Source organism: Phasianus colchicus, chromosome 7 (genome assembly GCF_987193195.1).
Source record: "Phasianus colchicus chromosome 7, bPhaCol1.hap1.1, whole genome shotgun sequence".
NCBI lineage: Eukaryota > Metazoa > Chordata > Aves > Galliformes > Phasianidae > Phasianus > Phasianus colchicus.
The window spans coordinates 35,441,430-35,469,105 of NC_143442.1; the positions used below are offsets into that span (position 1 = coordinate 35,441,430).

Below are 27,676 nucleotides of genomic sequence, written 5' to 3' on the forward strand. Positions count from 1 at the left end.
AATACGCCAGGGGTGGTGACTCTGCTGCAGAACTGTGTTTTGTAGCTGAGAATTTACTCTGACAAATAGCACTATTGTGCTCTTTATATCTGCTCTTGTTTTCATTGAAATACATAGGAGGCATTACTTTCCAAGAAACCTACATATATAGGTAGGTGACCAGGCAGATGCTATCTACAAACATGTATCTATCCTCCCTGGGGGATTTGTTCCTCCAGCCAATCAAGGCTCTATATCACCAGTGCAGTTTTCCTTCCTCTCTGCACTTTTAACCTACTTAGTTATTTTCAAGCCTTGCCAGGGAAATGGGAGATCCATGTCACTATCCAAGTCAACAAGGGGCTGTTTACAAAACCACAGTAGCACTCAGGGCAAAACCTGAGAGGGAGAACACGGAAGTAAGACAGATGTTGATGGCACCACCATCATTTAGATGCTTGCATTACCTGCCGAAACACATCTCCAGCCAGAGAGGCTGACCGCAGACGCTGTAAGTTTATGAGTGTTGGATTTCTGAAGAGACCTACTTACTGACCTTCAGGCTGACTGCAAGATAAGCAGCTTCCAAGCGCACCGAGTTTATGTTGGGCCACCTACAAGCAGGTTTAAGCCTATGACTATCACTTGGACACTCTCCTGTAAGTTCAAAAACCTGCAATTGCTCAAGGTCAAAGTGACAATGCCTAGCCAAGCATCAACAGCCTTCTCTTCTATTCACAGCCCAACACATCTAATGATTTTCCTACACAAAACAAAGGAGAATGACACTTGCAAAACTGACAGAACGATACACCACACTGGCATAAGACACTTGGAGATCCTCTCCCAGAGAGCATGCATGGGAATGTAGCACAGTTAGCAACTGTGGCTCCACTCAGAAGCATCAAAACAGATCATCAAAGCCACAGTAATTGAGATATTCTGTCATTTCCTTGTTAACATACAGATTTCTACAGGATGAAAACATCACCATGGCAGTATTGAATGGAGCCAATAGAACATGAAACAAGAAGTACAGCCTTACAGGAGCCCACCTGTCGTGTGTAAAGGCCTGGACATTTCTCCAGTGTGTCTGCTACATACTTGATGCTGGTTTGCAGATCATCAGCAAGCAGTTTCTGCCTGTTCTGCCTGAGCTTCCCCATTACTGGACTCATGCAAAACTGGCGGTTTTCACATTGGACAGTGCAAAAAGTTTCCCACCATCCCAGATGATCATCATTAAGAGCACCCATGTAGCAATTAAAGAATAAGTAAGGCAACTACCGTGTTCCACGTCTGTAGACCCCAAAGAAAATCCCATTGAAAACTACTGAAGGAGTCACTTTGAAGAGCCTACCAGAAGTCAATTAATCCTTCACAGGTGTGGTTTCATTATCATTATCATTTATCATTGGAAGTTTGGACATAGTGCTGAGGTTATTGATTAATCACGTAAACGATTTCCAAATCTCATATTGGATCTCAAACTGGAATACACAGTGAATTCTCCACTTCTTAGTTCAGTTCAGTAAGCAATAGGTCAGGTCAGTAGCAGTCACCATAGCCCTCTCCCTGAGGAAAGCAAGCATGGAAGGAGGTGTACATTTTTATCATGTTCCTCATGTCTTTGCCTTTGGTTCCCAGTGTCACAGTCTCACACCTTCCACACGATGCAGCCCAGAGACAGCTGATGGCTCTTGTCTTCCCCTCCTCCACACCACTGTTGGTAGGTACGACAGCACTGAATTACACCAAATGCTCCTCTTATCCAGCACTGCCACAGGACATTGGGTAATGCCACAGATAAGCAGTAACAATTCATACACAAAATAGCCTCTCAGGCTCCAGCAAGAGTGATCTCCTGAACCTAACTCTGTGTCTTTGTATTATACATCCCTTTAGGAGTTTATCTATGCAATCTTCTCCTGTAATTTATCAGCATCTATATCTATCATGACAGTCATAAACCTGAGAAAAAAAAAATCAGCTTTTTGTAATTGTCCTTATATCAATAAGCCATACTTGATTTTTCCCAGTATCACTTCTTTCCTATTTTAGAAGTAGTACTGAATTGTTATTTTTTAGGAATCTTCCCCTATGTTTTTAACAGTCTTTTTGTTAAGAATGTAGATCTTGATCATGCATGTTACCATACCTGACTCCTCCCACTATCATTTTTTTATTGTATCAATTAGATCTTCAGTCATGCAGTCAGAGATTACATAATGGTAGCTCTTCAAACGAAAATAATTATCACTCTCTCAAGTCAAAAACAAGAAAATGTTTGCAATCAGGTTATTTTGTATTTGACGCAGTTCAACGCAATGACCACACACCCATCAAAGAAGAAAAATGAAGAAAGAGAAAAAAATCAATTCATAGAAACAGTAACACAATTGCACTGAGATATCATGTGTACACACTTCAGAGAGGAGAAGGAAGTATCAGAGGAATGAAATATGTATCCTCCTCCATGACTAGAAGAAATGTCTGATGCTATATCTTGTTTAACAAGACAGACTGGCAGAGCAATTCTGATAAAGTCAGTGTCAAGAAACACATACAAGAAATGATTAGCCAGTTAGGAAACATCATGTCATGAAAATAGAAACAATGCAAATTGATTAAAAGATAATTTTTGAATTAATGAAATGAATTTCAAGTTTCTGATGGAATGTATATATGCTACACTCCATGAAGATGAAACTACAGCTGCATCTGACTGAAGAACAGTATGTTTTTACTGAGAACAGTATACAGAAGATGAAGTCAAACACTGGATTTCTCTGAAAAAATTAATTCAAATAACAGTCACATGCCTCCATTTCAGACCATGGAGAAAAAAATGCCAAGAATCAGAAATATTAAAATAATTTGGAAAGAAATATAAAATCCACTAACTGTCCATTAGCCATGAAATTACATTGCTTTGGAAAAGGTGTAATGTGAGAAAATGAACATACCTTAGGCAGTGGCTTCTTCTCAGCACAGTTTATACCTCCAATGAAGACCATATTGGGCATCGCTGGTCTGGGATACTCAAACACAAAGTCATATCTCATTAGCCAAACAGAAGCAGAGTTCAGGAGGTCGATCAGGGATACATCTCTTTGAAGAACTTCAGAAGAAAGCTGTATTGCAGCTTGATAGTACCCATTACAGTAAAAGAGCTCCAGGAGAGAAATCAGTGTATTTTCCACTCTCTGGAAAAATGTCATGTGGTCTGAGTTGAAGGAAAATAGCTTAGGGACATACGACAGAGGGCTTGGGCACTGTGTAGCTTCATAGTGTAGATTACAAGGAAATCCTCTCATGAAGAACACAAATGGAAGTGAAAGGTAATTAGCAACTGTTGCTCCACACATCAAAACAGGGTCTGTGAGGACTGCATCGAAGCCGCTTTGATTCAAGTACTGCAGTGTTTCTGTGCTGCTGAACAGTTCTCTGCACTGAAGAAAGAAGGTGCTAAAAACATCAACCGAGATGTTGTACAGTGCAAAAGCATACAGCGGGAAAGGCAAACTCTTCAAGTGAGTAGCAAGGTACAGCTGAAAAGCGTTATCCAGATCTTCTAACTTGGTAGACACTGGGTATGTTTTCACAGTGTATGCGTGTTTTTGTGTCTCTCCCGTATGCCAGCTTACTTCTGGTTTAAGCACCACCACTTCATGTCCCCTCTCGGCGAGCTTCTGAACTACTTCCTTCATGCTTAGCCAGTGGCTTCCAACCATGGGCACCACCAGGAGTTTCCCTCCTTCAGAGAGGCCAGGAATGAGGAGGATAAAAATCCAGGCAGCAAGAGGATGGCAAAGCCGCAACGTCATTTTCCTGTGGACAGAGTACTGACTGTGAAAGCGTCGCCTTTTCCTTCTCCTTCTCCTCCTCCTCCTTCTCCTCCTCCTCCTTCTCCTCCCTCTCTTTCTCCTTCTCTTTCTCTTTCTCCTTTTCCTTTCTCCTTCTCCTTCTCTTCCTTCTTCTCCTTCTCTTTCTCCAGGCTGTAGCTTGAATATGCTTTTGAAGGAAGGGGATGAATTTATCTGCTGTGTTGTGTTGATCTGTGATTATCTTCTAGTTAATGATTTACTGCCCTCATCCTTTCTAACCTACGGGTGAATAAAGTTTTTGCTTTTTTTTTAAAGAACTTGTGAAGCCAAACATAGTGATCCTTACATGTGCTGAGTCATTAGAATTCTTCAATACTTAACAGAGAAAAAGCTCCATCTTAATCAGATTTGCACAGACTTCTCTCTTGAACACTGATGTATCTTCTCCCACCTCTTACTCAGGACAAAGGAAGGCAAGTCTCATGAAAACAACTTCTAGTAAAAAGAGTACCTGTGCACTGGAATGCAGGAAGTTTGGACACACAGAATCTGTCACAGAGTGGAAAATTCTCTCACAAACCTGTGCGATACTTCCTCTCCCATCACGCACAAAATAGCTGCCTCAAATTCATGCACCTTTCACAGGGTTTTCCCAGTCTTGCTGTTCATTCAATAAGTGAAGAGAACGTGGGCTGTAACAGGACTGGTATCTTGGCATCCAAATGGAGACCTCTGATAAACCAATGTTGGATGACATCGCATCACTCCAGACCTTAAACCAATCTCCCAGAACCCAACACAAACGTCTTTAGACAGCAGGGTGTCTGACATGTGGACAAGTGGGATGAGCACCCACATGCAGACTGCCATGTGGTTTGTGCAGCTGCTGGAGCTCCTTGGGGTAGAAGAAACTGGACTTGGACATTGACTGACAACATACTCCAGGGTACTTGGGAACCCGTGACTGAAATGCATCCACAGCACAGATGTCAATAAACACTGCTAGGATTACACATCATGATGCCCCTCTGTTTGTAAAGAGTGATATATAATTACTCATAGCCAACTGCTAGCACTCTTATTCTTCAGGCTTAAGAACAAGGAAAAAAAGTTGCTCCAAGTCCTGAGTGAATGGACATCTGGGCAAGATGTATAAGGAGCAGCTGAGCCTCCTTGTAGACCTCAGAGAAGGGGATATGAGCGGAAACCTCATGGTAGCCTGCAGCTCCCCATGGTGGCTCACAAGTCCCCAAGGTAGTAGACACGGCCCCAAGCTGCTGGAGCTCAGGGAGTGTTGGGACATTGCTCTCAGCCATAGGAGTTGGGTTTTGAAAGGTTTCTGCGGAGCCAGGAGTTGGACTCAATAATCCTTAAGTGTTCCTTCCCATTTGGGACATTCCTGGATTCTAATGCATTGGATACCATAGGCTTCTACACTGAGTCAGAAGGAATCATTCTGCAATTGAATCTGGTGTTTCTTTCCTGTTAAAGTGTCACGCATAAGGATTACAGCAGGTTGGTAGATGCCAAAACGAACCTGGTCATCCAACACTGACAGTGGACACCAGGTAATGCTGTAAGAAAGCAATAACAATCCATATACAGTATAGCCTCCCAGGCTCCAGGTAGAGTGAGCCAGGGAGCTAGACCCAGGGAACTAAACCTTGTGACTTTGTATTACATATACTTTTAGGTGTTTTGCTACACAAATTTCTCCTGTAACTAGGTCATCCCAGCCTTCCATTCTCTTATCTATGGGCAGCAGGCTGCTGTGTTTCAGAGAACTATCTATTCTTATCACGATTGTATTTCTGAACAGCAGTGATTGACACTGAGCTTACATCTGTGTATGGATACACACCACTTATTTGCATGTTTACACTCTAACGCATGCTGCTTTGCTGCAGGGTGCTTTTCCAAGCAAAATAGGACAAATGCTAACATTTTCCATAGAAAATAAAACCAGAGTGAAGGGAGGAGGAATACAGAAGGTTTTCAAAGGTGCAGAAAACATGATTTCCACACAAAATTCATTATGATGATAGGAGGCACTGGGTATAAAATACAGCGAGAATAGTTACACTCCTTTGGAAAACAGCAATCTACAAACTGTTGGCAGATCTGAGACCGTCGTAGTATCACATGGTATATCATTGCTGGAAAAGACCTCCAAGATCACCTAGTCTGAACATAAGCTTCAGAATATAAAGACACGTAAAAGGACATCAAAGACTTCTGCCATGCGATCTGCAAGAACATGCCATTTGGTACATCCAAAATCTAAATCAGTAAATTATCACTCTCTTCTGTTGAACACAAGCAAATATCTGCATTCAGCTTATTTTGTATTTGCCTTGCTGAAACTCACTGGAAACTGAATAAACCCATGACAGAGTATAAGTGAAGAAAAGAAATTTAACTCAAAGAAAACTGTGGTACAAATATGTAATGATACCATGTGACCACACTTCAGAAGTGAGAAGGAAATATCAGAGGAAAGAAATGTGTGTCTTCCATGACGAGTAAGAAATGTCTGATGCTAACAATTCTTTTAACTATATAGGTTGTCTATGAAACTCCTGCAGAACAATTCTGATAAAAGTCAGTGTCAAAAAACACATACAAAAAATGATTTGCCAGTTACCAAACAAACATTCTTTAAAAAAATAGAAACAATGCAAATTAATTTAAAATAATTTTTGAATTAATGAAACGCATTTTATCATTCAGATGAAAGAAATACTTGTTACACTACATGAAGATGAAACTAGGCTTGCATCTGACAGAAAAACAATATGTATTCACCGAGGACACCATACAGCAGATGAAGTCAAACTTTTCTTGGATTTCTCTGAAAATATTAATTCAAATAACAGTCACCTGCCTCCATTTCAGACCATGGAGAAAAAATGCCAAGAATCAGATCTATTGAAGTATTTCAGAAAGAAAAAGATTACCAAGAGCACTAAACATCCATAAGCCATGAAATTACATTGCTTTGGAAAAGGTGTAATGTGAGAAAATGAACATACCTTAGGCAGTGGTTTCATCTCAGCACAGTTCATACCTCCAACAAAGACCATATTGGGCATCACCGGTCTGGGATACTCAAACACAAAGTCAAACCTCATTATTGAAATAGAAGCAGAGTTCAGGAGGTCCAGCAGGGTTACGTCTCTTTGAAGAAGTTCAGAGGAAAACTTTATTGCATCTTGATAGATGGCATTACAGTAAAAGAGCTCCAGGAGAGAAATCAGTGTATTTTCCACTCTCTGGAAAAATGTCATGTGGTCTGAATTGAATGAGAGTGTTCTGGGGACAAATGACATAGGGCTTGGGCACTGTGCTGCTTCAAAGTGTAGATTGCAAGGTAATCCTCTCATAAAGAAAACAAATGGAAGTGAAAGATAATTAGCAACTGTTGCTCCACACATAAAAAAAGGATCTGTGAGGACTGCATCGAAGCCACTTTGATTCAAGTACTGCAGTGTTTCCGTGCTGCTGAACAGTTCCTTGCACTGACTATAAAAGGATTCGAAAAGGTGTGTGAAGTCATTGAAGAGTGCTATAACATTTTTTGGGAAAGGCATACTCTTCAGGTGAGTAGCAAGGTACATTTTAAAGGTATTATCCAGATCTTCTAACTTGGTTGACACTGGGTATGTTTTCACAGTGTATGCATGTCCATGTTTGTCTCCCGTATTCCAGCTTACTTCTGGTTTAAGCACCACCACTTCATGTCCCCTCTCGGCAAGCTTCTGAACTACTTCCTTCATGCTTAGCCAGTGGCTTCCAACCATGGGCACCACCAGGAGTTTCCCTCCTTCAGAGAGGCCAGGAATGAGGAGGATAAAAATCCAGGCAGCAAGTGGATGGCAAAGCCGCAACGTCATTTTCCTGTGGACAGAGTACTGACTGTGAAACTGTCTCCTACTGCAGCCTCTAGCTTGAATATGCTTTTATAGGATGTGAATGGATGTATTTGCTGAGCTGTGCTGCTTTCTGGTTATATTCCAGTTAATGTTTTACTCCTCAGATCTGTGCTCAGTTATGGGTGAGTGTTGTTGTTGCTTTTTTTTTTTTTCCAGTTTCTTGTAATGCCAAATATAGTGAGCCTTCACTGTGTTGACTCACAGAATCGCAGATTCATTTGAGTTCTTCAGTGCCCAGTGAAGAACTAGCTCCTTAATATCCTAATTAGTTTTCTTAGAACATTTCTCTTGATCATTGTTATGTCCTGGTCAGGGTAAAGGAAGGCAAGTTTGGTGAAAAGAATTCACACAGTACAATAACAAAGAAAAGAGCCTCAACACATTAGATTATGGTTGGATACACAGATGTTCAGAGAATTTCTCTGAAAACAGAACAGGAGGATGTTCAGTTACTGGCTAAAATGAGATCAACAAAGTCTTTTGGGCTACCAGGAAGGGATTATCCTTACAGCCTACAGTATGGCACTAAGATGAGACATTTAGAGAGAGTATTCTGGCATCTGAAGCAGAGATCTGTGCATTTGAAGTCCAGCATCTTACTTCCAAGGAGCGATGCATTTTTTTTCACAGACTAGAAAATGGCCACGAAACTTCTGTTATGCAGCTGAAAAACTCTTCAGCATTATAGATATCAAGTAGAATCAGATACAACATGGTGTACTTAATATGTGTAAAGGTCTCACAAAAGAGACTCACCTGTGGGCCCAGCTATCAGACCTGATTTTTAGCTAAAGAGCATAGAGCAGCTTGTGTTCTACCAGGGAAATCCCTTGCCCTCCTTTAGGCTTCCACTACTGACTCTCAGCTTGCAGCATGACGATTGGAAAATCCCAACTTGCAACACCGCTAATAGGGAAGGTAAAGGGTGCAGAGTCAAACTGAGGACAAGGGAAGTTAATCAGTACTTTAGGGGAGCTTCCATGTGTCTGCTGGTTTGCCAGGATCTCGCTTATTTTGCTTGATTATTCTGGCAAGGGTTTGTTTACGAGTTAATTTTTTCTGGATTCAAGGCAACGCTGGATAACAGCTGGTTACCTCTGAAACTGATTTATCCACACAAAGAGACGGTTTGGAGGTCAACGAACTTGAGGCTTGAGTGGGAAGGGACATAGTTGGGGCATGATGAAGGAGGAACCGTCTTTCATCTGAAGATGCACTCTTTTGAGTGATAGGACAAGGAGGAATTGCTTTACACTAAGAGAGGAGAAGTTTAGGTTATTTGTTAGGCAGGAATTGTTTACTCAGGGGCAGTAATGCGCCGGTACAGCCTGCTGTGGTGCCTCATCTCTGGAGGCACGCAAGGGGCAGCCTGAGCCGGTAGAATGCCAGAGCAGAGGGGCTGGAACTGGACGGGCTTTAAGATCCCTTCCAACCTCAGCCCTTCTATAGTTCTCTACGGAGGACCACGGGGCTGTGCTGATAAGGCACAGCAGAACGTAGGGCCGTAAGCACAGAGCTGCCACAGCCCGCGTTATCCGGCACGGCGGACTCCATTCCCCAGCAGGCCCGGCCCCTCGGCGCGCTTTGCGTCGCGCCAAAACAAAAATGGCGGCAGCGGCGACACAGAGGCGGCGGCTTTGGGCCGTGCGCTTGTTGTGAGCGGTGCGGATCCGGCCTCTTCCCGGCCGGAATCAAGGCAAGGCCGAGCGGAGCGCTGCCGCAGCTGCTTGGCGGGGTGGAGTCGGAGCCGGGTGTTGGGCGGGGGTGCAGCCCGCGAGGGGAAGAGGCGGCTGAGGAGAGGTGGGAGGCTGGCGGCGGAGGTGAGGTGATGTGAGGGGAGTGGGGGGGTCTTGTTTCTTCGAAAGGAGCTTACAAGCAGGAGGGAGAGCGACTTCACACGGCCTGGTACGGACGGGATGAGGGGGAATGGCTTTAAATTGAAAGAGGGGAGGTCTGGATTGCATATTAGGAGGAGATTGTTGACTCGTTGGGTGGCGAGGCGCTGGCACGGTCTGCCCGGTGAAGCTGTGGGTGCCCTGAGGCGTTCAAGGATGGGGGCTGGGCAACCATTTTTGTTGGCGAGCAGCCCCAAGCCCCACCTCGTTGGAACTAGATGGGCTGTAAGGTCCCTTCCAGCCGAAGCCGTGCTGTGATTTTACGTTTTCGAATCCGTATTTTATGATTTTTAAGGGAAGGAAGGTGCTGGCAGTGTGCTGTGGTTTAAGCCAGCAGGTGGCTCAGCACCGCGCAGCCTTGCTCTCACTTCCCTCCTTCCCGGTGGGATGGGGGAAAAACAAAGTAGAACTCAGTAGGCTGAGATAAAATTATTTATCAAGATAGAGAAAAAGAGAAGGATAATAGTTACGACTATATATATATGTATACACACACAATATGAATTTATCTAACAAGTAGTACACATGCAGTTGCTCACCACCCCCTGAGAAATGCCCAGCTAGCCCCTGAGCAGTGGAAGAGAGAGAGAGGAGCTCCCTCCTCCTTCAGAACTCCTTTTGCTTGATACCATACGATATGGAATATTGCTTTGGTCAGTTTAAGTCAGCTGTCCTAATTCTGTTCCCTCCCAGCTCCTCAGGCCCTTTGCTGCAAATTGCCTCGGCTCTCTACAGCACTGCTTAACAGCTGCTATAAACATCAGTGTATTATCAACATTGTTTTCCTCCTAGAAACAAAACACAGCATAGTACTAGGCACTTTGAAGAAAACAATTCCTTCCCAGCTGAAACCAAGACACAGTAATGCTTTGAGGGTCCTGAAGCAAGGAGTGAAGGGGGGTTTGGCACTGTCCTGCTTACCTGCTCCTCTGGAGTGGTGAGGGGTGCTCAAGTCAGCAGTGAGGTGGTTATTGCTTCCCAAGCGTGTGTGCTTTTATGGTGAGCAAACCTGTTAGGATTGAAGTATATGTTCACACAAGAACAATATGAATCATAATCTTTGTCTGGTTAAATGGTAAATATGACACACCCACTGTAAAATAGATGAAGGTTGAGAGCTTTTGAAGGGTGCTTAGCTTATCAATCATGTCTTGAAGCAGGGGAGGTGAGGTCAAAGGTTTTAGAGCTGCATTCAGAGTAGGTATTGCAAAGAAGGTTTGTCCCCTGTATGTGTTCATTACTTCAACTGCATGATTTTATTTTTAAAGGAGTTTTTAAATTGATATGCATTGTATAAAGCGATAAAGAAGTGTTATAAAACAAATAAGAGTGAACGTTTCCATGATGCTTCATAGTCAGCTTCTCAGAGCATAGCCTTTTGCATAAAAAATAGGCAAGAGGATAAAATTACTTAATTTAATGATGAGGTTGTGGATGCCCCATCCCTGCAGGCATTCAAGGCCAGGCTGGATGTGGCTCTGGGCAGCCTGGTCTGCTGGTTGGTGACCCTGCACAGAACAGGGGGTTGGAATTAGTTGATCATTGTGGTCCTTCTCAACTCAGGCCATTCTGTGATTCTATGTGATTTTATAAAAATAGATTTTTCAGATACCTGAAGAACTAGCAGCTGGTTGAGCGGGGAGCTCTGGACTACTTTTGGCATTTAAAAAGATATTCAGTAAAGTTTGCCACTGAAGGCTCTCTAGGAAAGTAAGCTGGCACTGGAGAAGAAGGAAGTTTTTCATTGACTGAATAGTCAATTAAAAGATGGGAAATTGAAGATGAACTCTCACAGAAGGGAGTAAGGGGTAGTTTCTTTCTCTTTTTTCTAGGGTTCTTTTTGGGGTTCAAAAAAAAAAAGTGGGTATTTCTTCTTGTGATATCTGCTGATACGTAGCAATAAAAATGAGCACCGTTAGTGAAGTTTTAAAGTCTTCAAGCTACTGAGAAGCTGAATGATGCAATATCTGATAATGCTGATTGTAGGTAAATAGGTATGTGAACTATGTGTATAGTGACTGAGTTTGAAGTGAATGTACAGGAGTGAGATTCTGGCATGATTTAAAAAAGACAACGACAAAACTAAACATTTCTTAGAAAGATGAATGCTTAGCACTTGAACCAAACAGTGCTTATTTAGCTATAGCAACCCATGGTTTGCATACCTCTAGGACTTCATGGACTGTAAGGATAATGGAAGATGGGGGACTGGTTCAGTTGTAAGAATGGATCATAGAATCACAGAATGGCCTGAATTGAAAAGGACCATGATGCTCATCCAGTTCCAACCCCCTGCTATGTGCAGGGTCACCAACACCAGACCAGGCTGCCCTGAGCCACATCCAACCTGGCCTTGAATGCCTCCAGGGATGGGGCATCCACAGCAGAGGCTTTTGAATTAATGTGATAAAGAACCATAAAATTGCAAGTGGGGCTAAGGTAGTTAGGGAATGATTACTCAGTGCTTCAGTATAATTCATGGATTATTCATTTCTAAAACAAACATTTGCAGCACAGTATGTGAAACTAGGGAGTGGCAAGTACAAAACAAAAAGGATTAAAGTGAGGGATCTTGTTACACATAGAAAGATCATAGAGCTACCAAAAAGACTGGAAAAAAAAAAAACCCTCAAAAATATGTGTTTTTTTGACACTGAGTTTCTGGCTTGCTCAATATCTGGAAGCAAAGAAAATATTTTGCTAAAACATTGCTGCATTTTTGCCTATGTATTGCACTGTTTCCATCTGAACTAGCTAGAGACAGACTTTATATGTATGTGAATTTATTGAGGACACAGTGCAAGCATATTCACTAATTTTGGGGACCTTACATAAATTTCCTGCAAGAAGTACCTTGAAAACTAGTAAATAATAGGTGTTTGGAATGAGCTGTTTATTTTGGCATACACATTTGTGCTGATGCAAGATTGAAATGTGGCAAAGTTGATTCTAGTTAAAAGCATGCTGAGGTGAATGCTTTTAATTCGCCCTTTTTTGTTACACTAACGTGTGTTTCTGTATGGATCCGATGTTCATTTTTAGAGTAACAGAATAAGATTTTTTAAAAGGTATAAGCAAATTCTACAGTTGGGCCAGAGGATCTTTGGGGGTTTGAGGAGGGTGGATTCAATTGCATTTTTCATAGTAAACAGATCATTCTGTGTCTTTAAAGGACTGTTTTGTTTTCACGATGTTTGGGGACTTATTTGAAGAGGATTTTTCCTTTATTTCAAACAATCATTATGGAAAAGGAAAGAAATCAAAGCCCAAAGATTCTGAGCCTCCAGCTCCCAGGGATTTCACCAATCTTAGTGGTATCAAAAACCAAGGTGGGACCTGCTACCTCAATTCCCTTCTGCAGACTCTGCTTTTCACACCAGAATTCAGAGGTACTGTGTTCAGAACCTTCTTAAAGTAATCTCATTGATATTTTGTAGTGACTTGCATTTCTGGTTGTTTATTAAAGAAACAGCGCAAACATAAACAGTTTATTTTAGTTGAATTGAAGTGAGTTATTACAGAATAGCCAGCTTTTAGTCTCTAAAATTAGTATTGTCACTTCTACACAAAATAGAACTGTTGTACACGTTGTATCGTAAACACTTACTGCTTGTGGAAAATAAGTGAAGCTATTGCTCTACATAACATGCCATTTATTTTGGAGTGCAAACATTACAATTCATGGAAGAAATCAGTATTTTGCTATCTAAACATCTCCATGTTTACACATGCTTTTTAGCTTGAACCGTGTGTAATGATGAATGATGTTGAGATGTTGCACGATGTTTTGACAAAATTTGACAATTGTAACAAGTCTTCAAAGAAAAAGCATGACCTTTTTTCCTTACTGTGTCATTTTTCTTTACAATTACAGAGGCACTGTTCTCTCTAGGACCTGAAGAGCTTGGGACTCTGGATGATGTCGGCAAACCAGATGCAAAAGTATTTAAAAACTTCTTCTATTTTGTCACTGTTCAGTGTTGATCTGTATAGTTTGAAACAATATTTTCATGAGGGTGAATGAAAGCTTAACTTTGATACCAAAAGGCTGGTTGGGTTGAAATCCTTTTTGCACACAGATGCAAGTTTTCAGTATCATAGGATCACAGAATGCCTTGGGTTGAAAAGGACCACATTGCTCATCCAGTTCCAACCCCCTGCTATGTGCAGGTCGCCAACCAGCAGACCAGGCTGCCCAGAGCCACATCCAGCCTGGCCTTGAATTCCTCCAGGGATGGGGCATCCACAACCTCCTTGGGCAACCTGTTCCAGTGCCTCACCACCCTCTGTGTGGAAAGCTTCCTCCTAATATAAAACCTAAACCTCCCCTGTCTCAGTTTAAAACCATTCCCCCTTGTCCTATCACTGTCCACCCTCGTAAACAGCCATTCCTCTTCCTGTTTATATGCTCCCTGAAGTACTATAAGCTTTTCCTTCAAAAGTAAGTTATTGAGCCTGTTTCCGCTGAGCTTCGTAGTAGAGGTTCTTCAGTGGAAGCAGAAATGATCCCGAAGTTTATACAGTGCCTTTTTGTTTATCTCTGCTGTAACTAAAACTACAGTGCTGTGACTGATTTGCCACCAGTTAAAAAATAAAAATAAAAACAAAATGTGTGCAGACTGGGTGACTGCATTGAGATTCTGCAGGTTTAACAGCGCACCTATACAAAGAAACATTATGGGACTGCAATTTAGTATTTATTTTAGAAGTGCTTACTGAAATAGACTACTTCAGCAGGTCTGCTGAACTACTTCAGTTTCATTCTTTAGCCCTTGGGTTGACATATCACAGTTAATTGCTTGGAAATATTAATTGCTTTGTAGGTTGAAGATAAAAATAGGTAGCTGATAGTGATTATTGACATTGACCCTTCTCCTTCCACCTCATCATCTGTCCTTTTCTTGAACAAGGAGCAGCTTGTCTGTAACTGTGTTCTTAGATTTCAGGGTTATGAAAAGTAGGAAAGTTGTCTTTTGTTCTCTGGTGGTGGTTTTATTTAAATCCATACAGTCTTGCTTTATCACAAAGCTCATGTTCCATGACTGTATTAAATATGATGGGGTTGTATATGTTTGGGAACTGATGTTCTGATGAGAGTCAAGTTATGAAAGCAGTCATTAATGGTGGTTTATTATAGGTTCTGTTCTGTTTGTTTTGACTAAATTCCATAATTTTATTTCAATTGTTGATTTAAAGATATATTTTGGTTCTTTTATTCCTAGGTTCGGATAATTCCATTACAGCTTCAACGGTTATTTGCCCAGCTCCTGCTCTTGGATCAGCAGGCTGCATCTACAACAGACCTTACTGAGAGCTTTGGTTGGAACAGCAATGAGGTACAAGTCAGCACCTGTGGCACGACTGATACTGAAGTCTGACATTTAAAAACTAGCTTAAAATATTTCAAGCTGTGGAGATAGCAATTAATTGGGCCAGTTTTTTTTCTGTGCTGTTGTATCTCCACATGCATTATGTGTTAGTTGTTTCCAGTCAGCAGCAGGAGAAGATTGTTCCTTTAAATACATTTTGAGTAGCTGTACCATTGTTTTTGCAGGAATGCTTCTTCAACAGTAATTAGGCTACTTGTCCTTAGTTACCTAAGTTTCTGTTTTCTGTGTAACCCATCCTAGGGCTTAGTGGAGATCTACTAATGGTCTCGTGTTTTTTATGCACTTTTAACTACTACAGAAAGTTCTTCATAATTCAGCCATGGTACTAATACATTTTTCTCAAAGTAGTAAATATATGGGTAACCATTGAGACAGGTTTCTGGCATGCGTAGTTTAAGCTGTTTTTAAGCAATAAGCAAAGCAGATGGCACTAGTTTATTTCTTTGAGTTTGTTTTTTGTTGTGCAGGAAATGAGGCAGCATGATGTGCAGGAGCTGAATCGGATTCTGTTCAGTGCTTTGGAGACTTCCCTTGTGGGAACTTCAGGTCATGACCTTATTAATCGATTGTACCACGGGACTGTTGTCAACCAGATTGTTTGTAAAGAATGCAAGAACATCAGTGAGAGACAGGTAATGCTAGAGGATTTTCCAGGTTAGGTTTCTGTTCCCCTTGCTCTGTCCAAAAAAAAAAAATGTCATCTTTCTGCAGCATCACTGGTGGTCATAGTGAATCTAGATATTGGTTAGGGCACTGCAGGCTTGCAGATGTGTGGAAATTGTGCATAACTGAAGGTTGCTAAATCTTAGCTGGAATTTTCTAAGCCACATGTATCAAGATGTGACTCATGAGCTTAAAAAAAACAATCAGCAAGCATTATTACATCTGAGTTAAGTTCTGCCTGTAGATACAGTTATCGGACAGCTGAACAGTGGGGTAATAACAGTAAAACATCTTTACATTGCTTTACTGTTCTTTATAATTTTACACTACTTATTATCTCTGTTGTTGTACTTCTGCATAGGAAGATTTCTTAGACCTAACAGTGGCAGTAAAAGGTGTAACTGGTTTGGAGGAGGCCCTGTGGAACATGTATGTGGAAGAGGAATACTTTGAAAATGAGAACTTGTATCGATGTGGAGCCTGTGATAAACTTGTTGAGGCATCAAAGGTAATGCATCAGGTCACTGTCAGTGTTTGATTTGCTAATGTTTAGAGACTTCACTTACATTGCTGTGTCCACCCTCTAGCCCCAAAATAAAAAAATATTATAAGAGCGAAAATGGACTTGCATTTTTAAACCTCAGAAGCTTATGTGATCCATTTCCTGACTTGAATATTGTTGCAGTCTTTAAGTAATAGTGAGTGGGATGGAATGTAATTATGAGAGTACTGCTGCATTCACATGCTTCTACTGCACCTGGCTGTGGGCATTTCAGAGCATAGGCTGAAAGATAAGCTAGATCCTAAAGAAAAGAAGGAAATGAACTACCTGAAAATTCTTACCTGAAGAGCACCCATGGCAGAGAAACATAATAACCTGCTGCTTCATGCAGGGAAATGGGATCTCTTGATTTAGGTATTGCATTGTTTCTCTGATGTTGAACAGCTTGCAGTGATAGGTTAACAGACTGAAATGGATGTGTACGTCTTCACAGCCTAACCTGTGTCTTTCCCATCTGTCAGCTTGCTTCTGGTATAAGCACCACCATGTCATGTCTTCTCTCAGTGAGCTAAGCCACATGCTAAGCCAGTGGCTTCCAGCTGCGGGCTCCACCAGGAGTCCTGTTTTTCCTCTTACTCTTGCTAAAAGACTGTAAAGGCAAAGCACACGTAAACAGCTGATAGTGCACTTTGCCTTTGATATGTTGTCCCTTCTTCACAACAGCGAAGCTCTTCGTCCTGCTCTGGTGACTATCCTGCATCAGGATAAGCAAACCTTGCATCATGTTTAACATGGAAAGGAAAAGGTGCAGAGGCAAGTTCAGGTCACAGTTAATCAGTACCTTAGAGGACTTCAGGAAGTTTTGCCAGTGCCTCACATGGCATGGTTATAATGAGTTCAACTTCCCTGAGTTCAAGGGGAGTGCAAGATAACAGTTGGCTACCTCTTTTATCATCCACTCAAGACAAGTGGAACTTGGAACTTGAACGTGAAGTAGCTTAGCTGTGGATTGGCAGCATGACTGGGGCCACAAGTGCAGCATATGCAGTGTGCATGATCACAGTTGCCTACAGAGAGGCAGTGGTACCAGGGAGTGAGGTACCCGCTGAGTCACTCTGACAGAGAATGCTTGTACACATCTAGACACTGTGACCTATACCTAGCAACACCACTCCTCCATTTCTTCAGTGTTCTCTGGGTCTTTGGTTGTTATTTCCTACCCTCTTTTGTATTGACTCTTAAAAAAATTAGATGTTCAAGAACACAGTGTTCAAGAACTGAATTTGTGGTTATGTTCAGAGGTGGTGCAAAGTAGTTGGTTGGGTTTTGCACCAGTGTTTCTGATGTGCTTACATACCTTGTTGTTTGATCTCAGTGAATTAGGTGTCAGGTGGATGGTTGGACTTTATGATCTTAAGGATCCAATCTAAAAGATTCTGTGATTCTGCCTTTCTTAAATGGACTATATTTGGCTTTCCTGCCTAAAGTTTCCCACCACTATAAATAAAAATAAAATGAAGAGAGGTTTTAACTCTTGCTTGATTGTTCTGTGGGTGTCTGTAGTCTTCCAGGATACATCAGGCACAACCTCATGCTTGTTTATTATAAGCCACTGATCTTAGTCAAGACTGTTTTCTTCAATCAGTGTGACATATCTTAAGCAACATGCCCCTGTGATATCCTCTGGTGATGTATTTTAGACATTTCTGTTGAATTCAGAAGCAGTCCAATAGTCACAGCACATGAAAATTACTGTCTTGATTTTCCAGCAGTGTGCTCCTTCATTTTCATAGCAGGGTTAAGTATGGGACTGGTGATCATTGAGGGTGTAGACTGCAATGAAAGGGAAGGATCTTGATTGCTTTAGTAATGTGGTAATGAAAATACCGGTCTTGTCTGCCTCCTTGTAAAGAAAATAGAGTAATAGCATTGACCATAGCAAGGTTATTTTCTATAACAATATGCTTATAACTTTTTTTTTGTCATGTTACAGTCAGCTAAACTACATAAGTTGCCTCCCTTTCTCACCATCTCTCTCCTGAGATTTAACTTTGACTTTGAGAAGTGTGAACGATACAAGGAAACTAGTTGCTATACCTTCCCTATCCAGATAAATCTGAGGCCTTTTTGTGAGCAGGTTTGTACTGTTACGTTTGTTAAAGTTTCTATGCGCTCAGCAGAGAACTGATATTTTAAGGTCAAGGTATCTGGCTTTGACTAAATGCAAAATTAAAGATATTAAGTAAGCTTTGTGGGCTTCTCCTGTGTCCCTAGTTCCAATGCTTTTGCAAAAATTGTTTCCAAAAGATCACTTTCTAACAGGGTAAGGGAAATACCTTGTCGCTATACAAGGTGGAAGAGTTTAATAACGACCCAATACTTAATCTGACATTTGCTTGAAAGAAAATTAAATCTACTTTTGGATTAACTTTGTCTGATAACTTACATACGTGTGTGTGTGTTGTCATATATCAAATCAGCTACAAATGTTTTTATCAGTTATTTCTTTTTTTTTCCTAATTTCTCTTTGAATTACTGTACATCTGTTCTGGTGCATAACTGTTTTCTAGCCTGATGCCAGCTCATAAACTGAGCTGTTCCACTGCCTGATGCCAGCTTTTGTTCCTTGAAGTATTTGAAGAATATGCTTAAGGGATGCACTCTCCTTGAAGAGGGTTTTGGGTCTTTTTTTTTTTTTTTTTTTTTAGTTGAAGTGTTGCAATGCCAGCTCAGGGTTTGTATTTGGGGATGCCTTTTTTTCAGTTGGTTTAAGTGGTTTTTCTCTAGTTTTTAAACAAAGTAAGTTGGTTATAAACATCAGGTTGAGCATCAGGTCTTCTATTATTTGCATCAATATTTCATTATTTTAATATTGAAATATTTCATTTTCCACTGTTACTCAGAATTGTTTGTCCACACTTGTGTTCTACAACACTGAAAAGCCCCTTCAGTCTTGGCACATGCAAAGGCATAGAGATATCTGAAGCTATGCTGATAGTGTAGAAGTGTCCTTGTGTGAAAGACTTGCTGATATATATTATTATTGTTATTATTTTTCTTTTTTAAGACTGAAATGGATGATTCAGAGTACATGTATGAGCTCTTCTCTGTTATTATACATAAAGGTGGCTGCTATGGAGGACACTATCATGTTTATATCAGAGATGTGGATGAATTAGGAAACTGGCAATTACAAGTAAGTGCTAAATATTGTGTTGGTGTTTGTTTTTTCCTTGCTTGTCTCTTATATTTCAGAAAAGCATTAAGAGCTAGAGAATGAAATGGGCATCCAAGCTAATTAATACTTTAGTGAGGCATTTGATTGAGAAGGTTAGTTTTTGCCCTCATGCTGTCTCTGCAGGTTGGAAGCTATTAGGATTTTGTAGCAAATTCTAGCTTTCTGATCTGCTGTCTCTCCAGTACATGGCTGTTGTATTCCTGCTGTGAGGCAGGTGAGCAGAATTGGACAGCGAGTGCGTATGCACTGCAGTGAGCTGCCTGCAAGCTGCTTCAACTGGTGTGGCAGTGGGTGACTGAATCTTTGCCATGTGTTTGATACGTGATGAACTGGGTATCTCCATGTGGCGTTCAGATATCTGTGTAAAGAGACTGCAGAGCAGTCCTTTCTAAAACATTATGCACAGTTTGCTCTGAAATAAACATTTGGAGGATTGGCTTTACAGTTCTAAACTGCATATACAAATCTCCGTAGAGGCTGGAAAACTGCCAGCAATGTTTGAAGTCAGTGTTTGTGAATGTACTACTTTTCTTACACAGGAAGATGAGGATATGCTGATTGAAGATAAGCCTTTAAGAGAGAATGGAAATGCCAAAGAAACAGAAAATCCACTGGCAGTGTTGAAAGGGATTTTATCAGAGGTATGGTATGTAAAGAGTTCATTGTTTCAATTTTGATGTTAGGGAACCCAGAATAAGGGGTTGAAATGTGCAAGAGGCAGGCTTAACAGTACAGAACTCTTCCAAGCTTATTGTGAAACATGTAAAACTCATAGTTTATCCCAATTCTAGGATGAGTTGTTGCAACTCATACAAAAAAACAGACATTTTTTTTAGTATTTCATAAGTTGCTTCTTAAGGTGTTGCAGAATGTGATGCTACTCTGACTTATTAACAAGTATCCATGACTTAATCACTTGAGAATTGTTTTCTTTGTGTTGATTCCTTGGCATTTGTAACCTTCATTATCTTAGTTTTTAATTTCTCTGTAGGAAGAATGCAAACAAATTCCTGTGGATCAATTAGGGCAGAAATTCTTGGAGAAAATAAAGGTGTCCTGGAACAAGAAATACCGAAAGCAGTACGGAGCATTACGAAAGGTAACATGCATGTCTGTTAGTTTCTTTCTTATTATGAAGGTAACTTTATATTTCTAATGAAGAATCAGCAGGATGGCAATTGAAAATACTGGCACTTAGACTAGCAAGTTAATGCATGTGTAAGAGACTTGTTTGTGAGGCAAATTAATAGTCTGGGAAACACAAATGGGATGCTCAACAGCTTATCAGCCTGAAAGCTTTTCTCCATCTGTATTGCTTATTGTTGGCCTAAAACAGAGTCAGCTTTGGGTACTAAATATTGTCTCACTTGTGTCTGTGGGTAAACCTGCAACAGCAGTACTGCCACTTGGACATAGAAACAGTGGTGAGAATTAAAGAAGAAATACAGCGCTGCTTCAAAGTCAGAACAGAAATGGGTTTTGGAAAAAGAGGCACTGTTTGGTTGGTCAGGGTACGGCCATAAATTTTAACACTTCAGATAAAGTCTTGTGTTTGTCTAATTAGTTACTACTTCATTTTCTTGCACTTTAAGGAAAATGCTTATGCATTTGTGTTACAGATGTGTGGAAAAATCATGTTGCTCTTTTTTTATAAGACTAACAATAGAGGTTGCAAGTAAGTTTAGAATATTTGTGAGATCTAATATGAGTCTTCCACAGAGAGCCCTTTTTCTGACCTCTGTAGGGAATGTATAGAAACAAGTTCTGAGCTTCTCAATATTAACAATCTCCAAGTTTTGAGTGCTGTTGTTGTGAGCATTACCACAGGTGACCTAGAGCTTTTGTCTGGCTGTGTTTTTCTCTTTATTTTTTTTCCCTTTTTTTCCCTGAGGGAGTTGTATATGTATGGTTCTCTAATTTTTTTTCTTAGTATGGTGTGTTGTGGTTTTTTTTTGCGTGTATTTGAAAACAGAAAATACCTTTTGAGAAATCAGCTGGAGTGAGTGGGTTGCGTTTCTGAATTTGAGGACAAATTGGGTCACGTTGCTGATGCAATCAGCTGATGCAATGTTATATTTAACACTGAGTATCTTCCTTTACTAAAATGTTGTTATTGTACCTTGTCCTTGCTTTTATTTTTAGTATTTGCAGAATCATCCCCAGATATTTCAGTTCAGTCCTGATGAAAATAAAGTTGGTTTAAAGGAAAAATACAAGCTCCCATTTAAGTCGGATTTTCAAGGACAAGATTTCCAAAGCCTTCCTCAGGAGAATGGTATCCAATGGAATTCAGAAAAAGTACCTCTAAGGCTAGGAGAGAGTTCTGCTGGTTGCCACTGGTTTGATCTGAATGATTCAAAAGTCCAGCCCATCAAAGAGGAGGATATTGAGAAACAATTTCAGGGTAAAGAGAGTGCCTACATGCTGTTCTATCGCAAGTCTCAGTTGAAAAGACCTCCTGAAGGTACACAGAATTTCTCTTCACGTTCTGGGGGGCTTCCTTCATTAATATTGAGATTTTCAGAAGGGTGAAGGCAGTTGGGCATTTCTGTCCTTTGCCTGAGTATTGCGGATGCAGATATCTTCTAGTGCTAATTGAAAAAAAGAGTTAGGATACAAGAAAGTAATCTCCAAGGAGGTTGTGAACAGTTAATTGGCTATAGCTGACACTGACCTTTTTCTAATACGCTTCACAAATAGTAGCAGAGGTGCAAGGTCTTGCACCTGGGTTGTGGCAACCCCAGTCCAGTACAAGCTGGAGGATGTAAGGGTGGGACACAGTCCTGCCAAAAAGGACTTGGGGGTCCTGGTGGATGGCAGCTGGGCATGAGCCATCAGTGTGCTGTAGATGTTCATTGAAGGGGAGTTGGACACTGTGACCTTGAAGGATCCCTTCCAACTCGAATGATTTCGTGATTCTATGATTCTAATTTGTCTTACTGAAAGAAATAAAAGTTGTTACTAATGGCGTTCATTTATCAGTTTCCCTTGGGGAAAGACAGATGGAAGATGTAAATGCTCTTGTTCTGATTATTGTAATTTAATTTTCTCTATTATGAAAGGTTCAGTTGTTATTGCATCAGACTTTCAATGATTACTGTTGTAACATCTCATCTCACTTTCCTTGTTACCAAAACACATTTTTGAGCCGAAGCCAAACTAGATTATATTATTTGTTGCAGCTCGAGGAAATCCAAGGTACCAAATTCCTGAACACCTTCTGAATGAAATGAATGCTGCTAACATGGAGCTGCAAAAAAAGAGGTATATTAATGTAACTGTACAAATCTTTTCAACAGCATTCTTCGTCTTCATATTTCAGAAATGATTTAAAATGAAAGAAACTCATAGAACAGATGTAGAGTCAGATACTAAAATAATTCAATATCATAGATGTTAAGGACTACAAATTTTGTCTTTTACTTGTCCTCCTTGTTGCTAATGGAACTGGATACAGTTACAAAGGAGGAAGGCATAGATGTCTGACAGTTTCCACAAAATTCCTCTTGTCTTGTGTTTGTGTTTTGAGAATATTTATTTGTAACAGCTTGGAAAACGAAAGCTTACAATCTCCACATCCCTAAAGATACAATTTATCATCTTGTTCAGGAAGGTCAAAGCAAGGTGTAGGAATGAGCCTTTTAACAGTATGTTCTGTGCATGTGGAGGATTGTACACTAAATAAATCATCAATCTTTGAGCAGTTCTTTGCATATGTGGTGGAGAATGTGACATTGAGTTCAGTCACGAGGGTATCAATTACACGACAACTGCCCAGAAGCATCTCTGAAATAGTTCAGCCATTTGTCAGTGGTAAATTCATCACTTTTTTCTGTTGTTATTCTTTCAAGAGCGGAGTGTGACTCGTCAAACAATAGCATTGATTTATGTCTCCATTTGAGCACATGTTATAAATTTCACAATGGGGCCTTGCATCCTTCACTTAGTTGGAAAGAGAGCATTCTAGATCTGACTGTTGACAGAAGAAAAACTCTAGGAGACCTTCGACAATCAATTTTCCAGGTATTTGCTCTATTAAATAAACATTTATTTTTACTTGGGTTATAACAGCATTCATGTATTTATGCCACTATTTTTATTTCAATTAGAAATTTTCATCAGTACGTGTGGTAGGCTGAGAACTATTTGGATTTTCACAAGAGGAAGCATTGGTTTGAGGTCAACCCTTCAAGTATTTAGAAGTTATTGACTGATTGGTGAAGCTTTAATTAAGTAGACTTTAAATAATTAGCTTATAAGGTTTATAATTGGGCAAGAATTGTTACTTGGTAGAACTCTGGAATGTGAAGAATAAGTCCAGTTTGTGAGCAGACTGGTATTTGCATTTTCGAGGATTTGTCAGGTCTTCACAGGGAATATTTAGAGTAGTTTAAGAGAAAATAAAAGGAAATAAATTTAACTCAGCTATTGAATGTAATGTCTGCAATTGTACATGTGACATTTCATGAAAATTTTTCTGTCAATGTCTAAAACAAAGCTATCTTGCTCTCTGGAAACACTGTTTGCTTACAGGTTTCGGCCTTTCGTTGGTATCCAGTTGAAACTATGTTAGTCTACCTGGTGACTAGTCTGAAAGCACAGGTCCTAAATAATCTTGTGTGCTTTCTGTGCCATTAGTCTCGTTGAACAATAAGCTATGAATTGTGAAAGTGAGCTTGTTAGCCCCTAACAGCTTTTGGCAAAGTTATAATTCTGAGTGGTTTGTGTTATTGCTTACTCAAGTCTTGTAACTTTATCTTTTCTGTTCTTACCAATTAGATGATGAAATCTTGGGAAGGAGACATGGTTCTCAGTACTGCTAAACCTTTACCAGCAGGGCTGCACCTTTATCAGATACTTGATGGTAAGACTACCACATACAAGAATTCAATGTGATTTGTGTGGACACTGCAGATTTAAAAAGTCAAATGTTTGGGAGAAGCACATTTCTGAGTACTTCTCAAATTCTAACATGTGCAAATCCCCTTCCATTTTTATCCACTTAGTAGCAAAACTAAACATCTTCAGTCTTTCTGTATGTAATATTTTTTGTGAAGTGCAATATAAATATTATGCAAATTAAATACATTTGCTGACAAAAAGATAATGATTTATATTTTTTCGTTAATTTGCTTATAAATACTAGCTTTCACTTTATTTACCTAGTAGGTAGAAAAGCTGATAGGAAGAAGAGAGAGGGACATTAAAAAAATGTTTGTGCTTAAGATGAAGTATGAATTCTGTAAAGGAAAGTACTTGCCTGAAGAATACCTTAATATTAATTAAAAGTATTTTCAAATAATCTGCTCTGTCTCCAGCTTTACGTTGTTATGCAACGTTAGGTGTTAGTCTTCAAAAGTCTATCCAGTCGTTGGGTATTCATGGTTTGTTTCAGAAAAGTTAGGGTACTACCACTATGTAACCCAACTTTCAAAGATACTGACATCAAAATACAGAGGCACCATTAATATTCTTTCAAATCTTAGTACGATTCTTTAAATGGCAGTAAGTTTAAAATGTTTTGAGGAGTACACATGGAATATGTAGTATGTAATTAAATGTATAGATTCACTGTGAAATTTCACCTAGATAACCCTCACCAAGCAGCTTTGTCAAATGTTAATGTGAGCCTTGGTTTGCAAGGGAAATTGAATTGAAACCTCTGTGCTGTTGCCATATTCACTGTGAATGCTATGAGGATGTGTACCTCTTGCTACATGAGTAAACCCTGACTTACCCCCTGTAAATCCTAATCACGCAGTAACTTTTATAATGATGGTATAATGATAGAGTTTAGAGTAAAATATGCCAGCATTTATCAGCTTACAACTGACCCTGCATGTCCCTTTTGGGGCTGAGTAGCTTGACAGTTTCCTCTTTTTAGGAGATGAGCTGACACTGGACTGCTTTGGGCTGGCGGATGGAGCAGACATTTTTGTGTGGAATGGGAAGGAGGTAAAAGAAAACCAAATATCCTTTCCCTTTGTCAGTTCTAAAGAAATAAGCTGCAAAATCCCAGTGTTTTTAGAAGCTTCAGTCTGTTTTGCAGCTGTGCTGCTGATACGCTAACATTTGGGGACATCACTTAGCCTCATCTAGAAAGTGACACTTTTTTGTCACTGTTCCCTTCTATGTGATGTACAGTGTGGCTCTTGTTAGAGTTATGCAGTGCAGATGATGATATGGTCAGATTCATAGGTGTCTGAATGCACTGCTGTGTTACGCTGGAGTGTGTTCTGAGAAGACCTGGTGCCTCTTGGAAGGAGATGGACTGATAGCAATATTGTAACTGAAACTTCTGCCCTACGGTGAATCGTTCACCCATGTTTGTTTCTCCCTGAAGTACTACACGCATTTTCAATGTTTAATCATCCCTTCAATTTTTAGACCCTTACTTAAATTTCAAATACTTGCCTAAGTGATTGTGTTGACACAGTACAAGTTTGCCTTCCATATCTATTGTGGAGAAAATATTGCTTCAAAAATATTTGTGTTGTAAAAGTATGTATTCATTACTGATTTATTAAAAAGAAGCTAACAAAGAAAAGCCAACAAACAGACTCCCTCCAAGTGACAGAGTTGTTCTGCTCTTGCTTGATCTTTAGGTAAGGTCTTCAACACTCCAGCTTCCTACACAATCAGAGTCTTTATGGCAAGGAGTTGCAATCTTGACCTGGGCTGAAAATCAGGAGGGCCAGATTTCAAAATTTCAAATTTCAGAGCTCTTCTGAACAGCCTCAGTCACATTACTATTCTTTCTTTTAATATCCCACAGGGCTAAATTTCACTGCTCTTAATTTGATGGGGGCTGTGTTGTCTCTTTTCACAGTTAGCTATCAGTGTTTTTACTGCACATACAGACTTGGAACACACCTTAGCATTATGCTTTCCCTTCCTTGGTACCTTTTGAGTTATTCTAGTTTTGTTCAGAAGGCATTCGGTCAAAACTGGTTTATTCCTGATGCTGTGAGAGGGTCCACCCTGTTTCAGCAATTTTACTGTTGTCTCTTATCACTGTGTAATCTTTTCTGTTTACAATGGAGTGTATTATTGATCACTGTGTAAACATCGCATTCGTTTCTTCAGGTTGGTGGCGTGAAGGTGATGGCAGGCCCTGATCATGAACCTGTTCTCCTAAACATTCTTCGTTTAGTGGAGTATAATGAAGGAGGGAAGGGTCAGCATTTCACAGAATCACAGCACATTTTTCCATGCAGCACAAAACTCGGTGATCTGCGCAGAGCATTAGCACCAGCAGGAGGAATAATCTTAAAGAATGACTCAGGACATAAAGAAGCCAAGAACTGGGAGGTTCTTATTGAAGAACATATGAAGGAAACAATCAAAACTGTTGGTCTGACAGATGGATGTTCAGTATTAATCTTAGACAGCCATGACCAAAGGTAACCATTTTGATTGTAGGTATGATTAAACAAAAAGGCAGTTGTGGCAAAATCTGTTTAGTTAAAATACTAGGTATATGTGTGTGTACATATATGTGTAAATATGTCTATTTTGTGAATCAACCAGGCATTTTGTGATGTTCTAGATTCAAGTTAATCTTAATTTTTGAGGTCAGCCACTTCTCAATCATTAGATATTTTTTAACGTGCAGATGCAGTCACATCCTTTGATTTACATTTATGAAGGGAAAGGCTAATGAGAACAAATTGTGCCCAGTGTGCTGGCAGATGAAACTTGATGGAATGAGGGAACTGAGCTGTATCAGAAGAGTGTACAGCTCTGCTGAACCTCCTAGCTGAATCTAAAGTTGCCAAGAGCAATTTCTGGTCTCATTTCCCTTCCGAGTTCATAATCCTAAGGTTTCTGTTTTGAGAGATGTGTACATGTGCTTGTTAGATAAATTCTGACTTTCTACTTGAAACAGTTCTGAAACATTGAACCTAAATCAGTGACAGGAAAAAAAAACACACCTGTTTCTGTGTAGTAGCACATCCACAGACAAAGTCTCAAATTTTAGTTATAACTTAGCCTACTTTACTAGTATTTTTCCAGAAGCTTTAAATCTAGTCTCACAAAGTGACTTGGACTCTGAATTACCACCAGAAGCTCAGTTTCCATTGAAAGACAGTTACCAAAACAGCTTTTTTCAGGTTAATTTAACAGCCTAATGGTGCCTGGATTGTACCTGACGCTGCCACTGTTAGTGACATAGGCATTGTTGATTTAGTTGAGAGCTTTGATATTTATCAATCTAGCCCAGATAAGATACAGTTTTCCTGTCCTTGA

At 40.1% G+C, this 27,676-nt stretch overlaps 2 protein-coding genes and 1 pseudogene across 7 annotated transcripts in view; 1 reads left to right on the plus strand and 2 right to left on the minus strand.

Moving 5' to 3' along the window:
* Positions 1-1,527: 1,527 nt before the first annotated feature.
* On the minus strand, positions 1,528-5,441 carry LOC149917335 (UDP-glucuronosyltransferase 1A9 pseudogene; annotated as a pseudogene).
* Positions 5,348-10,623, minus strand: LOC116236027 (UDP-glucuronosyltransferase 1A9-like). Its single transcript, XM_031604513.2, has 3 exons — positions 10,555-10,623; positions 6,839-8,043; positions 5,348-5,380 (listed from the first exon to the last, which is right to left on the minus strand). The coding sequence occupies exons 2-3, from the start codon at positions 7,697-7,699 to the stop codon at positions 5,348-5,350; spliced, it is 894 nt and encodes a 297-aa protein (XP_031460373.2). The 5' UTR covers positions 7,700-8,043; positions 10,555-10,623.
* Positions 8,063-27,676, plus strand: part of USP40 (ubiquitin specific peptidase 40) — a 35,005-nt gene continuing 15,391 nt past the window's right edge. Inside the window, exons 1-16 of one of the 6 annotated variants that reach the window (XM_090144541.1) lie at positions 8,063-9,434; positions 12,806-13,022; positions 13,508-13,575; positions 14,856-14,969; positions 15,491-15,655; positions 16,048-16,194; positions 18,182-18,325; positions 19,256-19,384; positions 19,966-20,067; positions 20,418-20,525; positions 21,569-21,890; positions 22,609-22,690; positions 23,278-23,449; positions 24,206-24,290; positions 25,311-25,381; positions 26,513-26,829. In XM_090144541.1, coding sequence (XP_090000667.1) covers positions 12,824-13,022; positions 13,508-13,575; positions 14,856-14,969; positions 15,491-15,655; positions 16,048-16,194; positions 18,182-18,325; positions 19,256-19,384; positions 19,966-20,067; positions 20,418-20,525; positions 21,569-21,890; positions 22,609-22,690; positions 23,278-23,449; positions 24,206-24,290; positions 25,311-25,381; positions 26,513-26,829 — 2,225 coding nt within the window. In that variant the 5' untranslated portion in view covers positions 8,063-9,434; positions 12,806-12,823. Of the gene's footprint in view, positions 9,644-12,805; positions 13,023-13,507; positions 13,576-14,855; positions 14,970-15,490; positions 15,656-16,047; positions 16,195-18,181; positions 18,326-19,255; positions 19,385-19,965; positions 20,068-20,417; positions 20,526-21,568; positions 21,891-22,608; positions 22,691-23,277; positions 23,450-24,205; positions 24,291-25,310; positions 25,382-26,512; positions 26,830-27,676 lie in introns of all 6 variants that reach the window. The other 5 variants (XM_090144538.1, XM_090144540.1, XM_090144539.1 and 2 more) reach the window with 5 other exon arrangements.

Bases quoted from the DNA above. Each gene is read 5' to 3' on its own strand.
- LOC116236027 (XM_031604513.2), bottom strand. From the start codon at position 7,699: ATGACGTTGCGGCTTTGCCATCCACTTGCTGCCTGGATTTTTATCCTC. The intron at 5,381-6,838 runs GTATGTTCATTT...GCTTTCTTACAG, and splicing joins AGATGAAACCACTGCCTAAG to CATTACCTGGTGTCCACTGT.